Genomic DNA, 8,180 nt, shown 5'->3' with positions numbered 1-8,180 from the left:
GCTCAGTCCTGCCCGGGCTGGGCTTAATTCCCTCACTCGGGACACGATAAGGGACCCAGGCATCGCTTTTGTGACAACGACAGCAAAGGTGGCCCCGAGCCTTGCGGTCACGGCCCCATGAGCTCTCCGAGGGAGGTGGCCCCGGGGGTCCCGGCATAGCCTGGGCGCTCGGGGATTTGCTTCATCTTCTCCCCGAGCGCTGCTTCGGCAGCTCCGGGGTTAAGCCCCGGTCAGCGGGGGCTGATGAGCAGCGGCTGCCGGCGGGGAGGGCGGCGGGGCGGCCCCGGGCAGCTCCCGCGGAGCTCGGCCCCCTCCTCTGCATGTACGAGAGGCCGTCTGTGAATATATTTGTGTGCGTGCATACACGTGTAATACGCAAAATACATATTTTATATACAGTATAAATACGCGCTGTGTCTATACCTGCGCGAGTACCCAGGTACGCTTTACCCAGCGCCACAACAACGGAGGAAAGTCTCGGCTGGCTTCCCGGCGGTGCCGCGGGGCTGGGCAAGGGGGCCCCACGCGTGTCCCGGCCCCACACCCCCCCCGTGGCCCCTCCCGCGGGCAGCTGCGCCCCGGCACGGGGGACAAGGGCCCCCTCGGGGTCACGGCCGGTGCACCGAGAAGGGCAACGAGGGGCAAGGGGCTCCGCCGGCCGCTTGGGGAGGCCGGGGGGAGCGGGCTCGGGCTGCCCCAGCCAGCGGCCCCCGCCCCCGGCTCCCCCCGGGCCGGCCTCCCGTCCCCTCGCAAGTGCTAATTGCGGCTCTGCGCTGGCTCTTCTGGATTTGGGTCCCTCGGAGGGCGCTGCGCGAGAGGACACGTCACGGATACATTATCCCCTCCCCTCTTGAGGCTCTCCTGGCTTTCTGCAGCCTTTGCTAAAGAATTAACCGAGAGGTCCACTTCAGAGCTCCTTCTGGCCCTGGGAAAACAAAAAAAAATAAATAAATAAAAAAGGCGAGGAAAGAAAAGAACAAAAAAAAAAAAAAAAAGAGGAGATATCGGTGCTTTCAGACGAGGAGCGTGGCGGCTGTGATTTCCGAGAGGAGGGGAATTTTACCTTCGATCCTTGCCGAATGGTGAGGATCGCTGCTCGTTGCGGGAGGTGAATGTAGCAAACCCTCCCCTTGCCTTTGAAAGGCATGTCTCTGCCAAAGAGTCACCGCTTCGCTCTTGAAATACGTGACAAATAAAAAAGAAACAAAAAAAAAAGAGAGAGAGAAAAGAGAGAGAAACGATTCCTATCTTGCAAACTCTTTTTCTTTAAAAGGAGGAAAAATCAAAAAACAAACCAATAAATAAAAGCAACAAAATCAACCCCGCGCCTTTGCCAGCGCTCGGACTTGTTTGGAAAGAGACAACGCTGAAGTGGCACTGGTCCCGAGGAAAACGGATCCTTTAATTTGACTCCGCATGAGAAGCACATTTGGAGCCGGGCGCAGCGGCCGCAGCGGCAGGAGCAGCCCCGCAGCCCCCGCAGCCCCGCAGCCCCCGCAGCCCCCGCAGCCAGCGGGGCTCGGCGGCCCCCGCGCCCCGGCGCTGCTGGAGCCCCTCGGGCACGGGAGGAGCAGCGCACTTCAGCCGCAGGAGCAGCGCGCCCGGAGGGCAGCGGAGCACGGAGAGGAGCGCCGGTGATCCCGGAGCCCTCCAGCCATCAGCTGCCGCCGCACCGGCTTTGACTTTGATTCAGCGGGGAGCTCGTCGTGTCCTCGGCATCTCGGGCTCCGGGACCAGATCATTTTGCACTTCCTTCAACGAGCAGCGCGGTCGTTCGGTTTCTTTTTTTTTTTTTTTCCTTCAGAGACAAAATGTCCAAAAATGGTTCAGCCTGCTTAGCCCAATGATTTCTTGCACGGACGCTCTATTTTCTTTTTCTTTCTTTCTTTCTTTCTTTCTTTCTTTCTTTCTTTTTTTTTTTTTTTAATTATTATTTTTGGACGGGAAAGGATTGAGTAGAAGAAATCGTTCGGTGAAGGGAACCCAGCGGTTTGCTCCCCGTTTTGAGGAGAAGATCAAGATCCCATTCCCAGCTGCACGCAGAGGACGAAGGTTGCCGTGGGTCTTTCAGTCTGGCTTTCGAAGCCCTCGCCACTGCAGGATCAGAGCAGAACTGCCTTCTCCGAGCCGCTTTCCTGTCCTGGTTGTGGCTCAGAGATCGCCTCCCCCCTCCTCGCACCCTTTCTGTTGGTGTTGGTTTTGGTTGGTTGGCTTGGCTTTTTTTTTTTTTCCCTCCCCTTTTTGTCTTCTTTTTTCCCTCTGTTTATTATTATTACTAATTATTTGATTTGATTTGGGTAAATTCCCTTCCTTAAACGAAAATACTAACTCTGCAGTCGAAATCCATGCCCCCTGCCATTCGGAAGAATCGGGTCTAATATGCCAGTGACATCCCCGCCTTGCAGCAGTCGCGATGAAGGAAAAATCCAAGAACGCGGCAAAGACTAGACGGGAAAAAGAAAATGGAGAATTCTACGAACTGGCTAAACTGCTGCCCCTGCCCTCGGCCATCACCTCGCAGCTGGACAAGGCGTCCATCATCCGCCTCACCACCAGCTACCTGAAAATGCGAGCCGTCTTCCCCGAAGGTAAAACCACACCCGGAGCTCCGGGAGCCCGCACGGGAGGGACGGGGAGGCACCGCGGGCCGAGAGAGAGCGGGGACGGGGTGCTGGGGTGGGTACGACCCCAACGGCGTCCTGGCAGGAGGGAGGGGATGCCTGCAGGAGTCCCGGAACCGGTGGAGAGCGATCGGGGATTGAGGTAAAAGCCGCCGGGCTGGAAATGAACCCGTGTGCCCTGGAAGAGGAGGCAGCGCTGCGCTGCCCCAAAGCCGGCGGCGGTGGGAGGCAGAGCCGGCCGGTTCATCCCCCCTTTCTCCCCCTCCTCCTCGGCTGCCGGTTCAGCTCCGTTGGCTCAGGGGGACCGTCCCGATGAGAGCGGGCTCGGTTCGTGTCTGCAGCCCCGGAGGAGCCCGCCCGGCCCCCGGGGTGGCCCCTCGGCGCGGCGCTTCCCGTCCAGGCACGGCCTCGGGGAAAAAAACTGTGTGGTTGTTATTATTATTTTGTTTTGGTTGGAGTTTTCTGAAGCTAGGGAAGTAGGCTGGGAATGAAGGCGCAGCAGCTTCGCAGCGAGGCCCTGCTCCTTCTCGTGGGGCCGGGGAGAGCGGGGAAGGAGGGTCCGAGCCCAGCCCGGCCTCGGCGGGGCCGGGACCCCCGCTGCACCTCGGCCGGGGCTGTGGCTCCCGCGGCTCTTCTCGGGGGCACCCAGCAGCGAGGCCCGGCACCAATCTCTCCTTCCCTCGGGGTTTGCGGAAAATCAGCCCCCCGGAGCCTCTCACCTTCCCCCCGAGCGCCCTTGGGGCCGCCCGGGGCGAGGGGAGGCTGCGGGCCGGCAGCCGTGGGGAGCCGCCGGCCGCCCATGCTGTCCGTGCGGCCGCTGAGCTGATGGGAGCCGTGGAATGAAGCGCTGGTCAGTGCCTGCGGGTGGCTAAATAAAGCCCAGCTCCCCCGCTTTGTCATTTGTTTGTGCCTCTCCGGACTGGGAGCAGGGTGAAGGAATTAGCAAATTCCGCAGGGGAAGGTCTGCTCTCCGTCGCGGTTTCTAAGGAGCTTTATTAAAAAGCTAAAAAGAAAAACACAACCAAAAAATAAAATAGGGGGAGGGGGGTGCGGAATAAAACCCCCCCTCCCAACCCGAGCAAAGCTTACCGTTGTGGCCATTTAATTGAGAAATTTCGGGAGCGCGGAGCAGCCGTGCTATGGAAAGCCAGGGCTCCTTTAGCGTGAGCTCCCGAGGCACGGGGCAAGGGAAGCGAGGCTCTGCTCCGCCGCATTTTCCAGCCATTATTCCCCACCGGGAAATTTTCCCGAGGAGAAATAGAGCGTCGTAATTTCGAGGGGGGGTCACTCGCCGGCCGTGCCTGGGGAACGTGTCCCCGAACGCCTTTGATTTAGGAGGGAGGAAAAGCGGCACGTTTCGAGATGCTGCTGGATGCGTCCTGGCTTTTCCAGCCCTGCTGCTCCTCAAGAGCAACGAGACGACCCCGAGAGCAGGTTTATACTCACAGCTCGGGTGTGTTTTATGTGTCTGTCTTCCCTAAACAGGCCGGGCGTGCGCTTCCGCACACTCTGCTTATTAAGGGCAACGTTTAAATGCATACAGCGAATTCCTGATCTTTCATCGTCTTAAGTACGGGTGGAAATACATTTAAAACCAAAGCTTCGCATCCAGGGATGACAGGCCGGGGGAATTACCGCCTCCGGTCCCCGAGCCCTGCGTTTAGTGCCTGGGAGGGTGGAGGGGAAAGAGGGGAGCCGGAGAGAGGCGGCTGCGGGCAGCGCCGGCTGCAGAAGGACTTTTTGGGGGGGTAAGGGGGGGTTTTCTTCCACACAGTCCCGCATTACCCAAACTTCCCTCTCCCTCGGGATTTGCCCGTGGAAGGAGAGGAGGGGGTCCCCATCCCTCCGTCGGTCTGTCAGCCCTCCCTCCTTCCTCCTCATACTCGGCTACTGGTTTCCAGTTGGCTTTACTGGGAGGGCAAACGGGGAGAGCAACAGCCCGGAAAGGCTTCCCAGCTTAAATCCTGGGGCAGCCAGACCTGGGGAAAGAGCCCCGTGGAGAGGGTTGGACTCGATGGGTGCGGGGCACCCCCATCCGAGATTCTGGGGCATGAAATAAAGGTGGGTACGTACCAGGCCCCCTCTCCAGCCCCGGCCTCTGCTCCCAGGGCAGCCGCGATGCGCTCCCAAGGGAGTTGTCCTCGGAGCGGGGGTCCAGCACCCCGGGCTGCCCCAGCCGTCACCCTAAAAGGCTTAAAGGGGTGACAGGGTGGGGGGGACAGGTCTGAGGCGGCACCAGACGCGTGCTAGGCCCGGAGTAGCTGCGGCCAGCGCGACCAGAAACGTTCTTCAACTGCAGACCTGGCTTCCAGCTCTGTCTAGACTGGAGGGAGAGAGAGAGAGAGGCAGACAGAGGGCTGTGTTTTCAAAACCCTCGGTGGATGGCTTCCCCCCTTATTTCCACAGCGAGCTGACACAGAGTTTAGGAAAAGTTTGAGACCCTCAGCGAGCTGACTGACCCCAGCACTCCGACAGGGCTTGTCGGGGGCTCGGGACAGGTCTCCTGCTCAGCCCGGCCAGGCTTTTCCCGAAGATGGACTGAACCCGCACTAGCGCCCGATCAGACTCCAAGCAGCGACAGCGAAAGGGGATTTCTACCCCAGCTCCTTTCGGCCTCGCAGTGCAAGCCCTGGAAGGGACAAGTTTGTGCTCCGATAGCCCAGGCTGTGCCCTGCGGTATCGCTGCGACCTTGAGATTCAGGAGTTAAAGTCAGGACACAGCAGCCTCCAGCCTCCCCCGCGCTCCCGCTCTCTAACACCGTCTTCTCTCGCGTTTTGATATTTTTTTGTTGTTGTCGCCACGGCTTTGTTACTGTAGAACAAAAATACACCACCGGTCGTGTTCTGTCTCGGCTGTCAGTATTTTTTATTTTTATTATCTTTTTTTCTGAAGAGGAACTAATGAAAGAAAGAGAGGCGAGAATGAATCGCGTTTAAAAACTGCGATTCTCTGCCCCCCGGTGATGGGAGACTGGTTAAATCCTCGCCCTCTCCCTCCCCCATCCCCGACGCAGTATCCAAAACTGATTATAAAATTGGACATTTATGGTTGTTTAAACCGGATGGGAGCGAGCTAATTATTATGTGACCCAAAATATGATGTGCGCAATACGAAATAATCTGAATAAAGTGACTGAGCGGCAGATCTCAGACCTTCCTTATTCCGAGAGGCAGACAATAGAAATTACCAGGAATATTCACAGTCTTCGGTCCCCATTTAAACCTGGCCACGAATTGTATATTTTAAGAAAATCAAGGCGAATCGCAGCTATTTCATCGGGTTGTCACGCGCGCTCGGAAAAGGTTCATTAATGAATTAAATAAATAAATAAAGCGCGAGGCGTGAGTAATCCCTTTTGGAAAGGCAGCCCCTATTGTACTAACCGCTAATAGCGACATTAAAGGTCTTACTAAAACAAAAGTGCTTTTTTTTTTAGGGTTTTCCTGGGGCCGTTCCCAGGCGGCGGGAGCCGGTGGCCCCGCGGTGCGGGGACGGGCGGCGGGGTCGGGGCGGGGTCGGTGCGGGGACGGGCGGCGGGGTCGCTCAGGTCTGTCCCGGCCGGAGGGGACGGAAGGACGGCAGGGGGAGAGAGGAAGGGCGGGGGTCACTGTCGTGAGAGCTCTGGGTCTGCCCGTGACCTCCCTGCCTGTAGGACGCCCGCTTTGGGGCCTCTTAACGCGATCTGGTGGGTTTGGCTCGGCGAGGAGAGCTGGGTTTGTGCGGGTGTCCTGGGGGCAGATTGGTTAGAGTATTTTTTTCCCCACTTTTTTTTTTTAGGTTTTTTTCCTAGGAGTTTGACTTTTTTCCTCTCTCTCTCGTTTTTTTTTTGTTTTTTTTTTGTTTGTTTGTTTGGTTGGTTGGTTGGTTTTTTTGTTTTGGTTTGGTTTTCTTTTTTTTTTTTTTTTCTTTTTATAAAATAGAAATCTTGATTTTTACACCCAGCCCTCGGCCGCCTTCCCGGCCGGTGGCGCTGAGCCCGCAGAGAGGAGCGGGCGGCTCGGCACATCGCTGCCCAGCCCTGCTCCTTCCCAAAGCGCCCCTGACCTGGGAGCTTCCCCCCTCTCAGAGGTTCCCCTGACCGGGCTCGGGGGTTCCCCGCGGGCTCCAGACCCATCGCGGCCCCCGGGATCCAGCGGTGCCGTGGGGCTGAGACCCCTGGCCCCCCGCTGCAGACGGGGCTTAGGGCGAGGTGTCAGCGCTGCCCTCGCCCCGCTGCCTCCCCCTCCTCACGGGGTGACAGCAGAGCCTCGGACCTCGCCTCAACGAGGGGCACAAATCTCGATGCAGCTCAGGGGCCGCCCACCGGGAATTTCCCCGGGGCTCTCCCGGCCGAGGGAGGCACAACCGCGCTGGGGAAAACCCAAAAAACCAGGATAGGCGGTGAAGCCCCGAGACTTGTCGTTGTCCCGAGGTTCCTTCTGAAGGGTGGGGGACCTTGCGCTCCGGGGGAGCCGGGGAACAGCCCAGCAGACACAAAGGAAATACTCCAAGTTACAGGGCAACCCGATACTTAACATAATACATCGCTAAGTGATTCTTTTAAGCAGAATCCCAAGCTGAAAAGCTACCGGGCTTTCAAATGTGTGTGTGGACGAACTTTCGTATGCCGAGAGCAAAGGTGGGAGTTGTTCCCAAATATTTCTAGATCTTATTACAGTTTCACTCACCCCGCTGCCTCTCTGGAAACTGGGAAACGGTACAAAGTCAGTGCTGAGGTACTTTGAGGAACAGCCAGAGATGTTAAAAGACGGAGAGGGATTTTGTCCGTGTTTGCCACAGGGAGGGGGACGCGTTTGTGCGAAAACCCCCCGGTTTTTCGACGGCAAAAGCAGCCAGAACTTTGGGGTGCTGGTGTAAAACCCCCTGTGACTCCGGCCCGCCGTTGTCGGAGCCGGAGCTGCCGCCCGGTGCCCGCAGGGGTTCGGCGGGCACAGCTGCCCTTGGGGCCGGTGGCTTCCCTGCCGGGCATCCCTCTCCTGCCCTGCCCGCACGGCCCTGGGCCCGGGGGGGACTGACACCGGCACAAACACCAGGAAAAGCCGGGCAGACGAGGAGAGAGGCTCATCCCGCCCATGTTTGCTGGCGGCGGGTGCCAAAAAAGAGAAGGTTGAGCCTGGGACTGGCGGGTCACCCTCCCGCAGGCGGCCCTGGGCCGTGCCAGCTCCGCTCGAGCCCAGCCCCGGCTTTCCGGGCTTTCCGCTGCCCAGTCCCCCCCGGTCGCTGGATCTGGATGATCCGTGACCCTCCAGCACGGCAAAGGAGCCGCGCTCGGGGCCAGGCCACCCCCACGGGTGCTCCCGGCTTTTGCCGGGGGGATGCTCCAGCTGCCCGCCCGCAGGGAATTCTCTCTCCCGGGCCAGGTAATTCCTGCTACGAGGGAGCATTTGGAAATGTTTCCTTCCAAACGACCCGTCCGGTGGCAAAGCCGTGTGGGACACCCGGCAGCTCTCCCAGACAAGGATCCCTTCCCATCCCAGCAAAATCCCATCCCGAAGGAGCGGTGCAGGAAAGGCTCGCTGTGTATCGGCAGGGATTTTGGCCTCGCTCCAGGCCAGTGA

The 8,180-nt window shown here is 58.7% G+C and overlaps 1 protein-coding gene across 1 annotated transcript in view; it reads left to right on the top strand.

Annotated features, from left to right (window-relative positions):
* Nucleotides 1-1,635: 1,635 nt before the first annotated feature.
* SIM2 (SIM bHLH transcription factor 2) overlaps nucleotides 1,636-8,180 on the top strand; it is a 54,566-nt gene continuing 48,021 nt past the window's right edge. Inside the window, exon 1 of the mRNA XM_048291264.1 lies at nucleotides 1,636-2,588. Coding sequence (XP_048147221.1) covers nucleotides 2,414-2,588 — 175 coding nt within the window. The 5' untranslated portion in view covers nucleotides 1,636-2,413. The remainder of the gene's footprint in view (nucleotides 2,589-8,180) is intronic.

This window comes from Corvus hawaiiensis, chromosome 2, assembly GCF_020740725.1.
Source record: "Corvus hawaiiensis isolate bCorHaw1 chromosome 2, bCorHaw1.pri.cur, whole genome shotgun sequence".
Taxonomy (NCBI): domain Eukaryota; kingdom Metazoa; phylum Chordata; class Aves; order Passeriformes; family Corvidae; genus Corvus; species Corvus hawaiiensis.
This window is presented reverse-complemented; position numbering and strand designations above follow the sequence as displayed.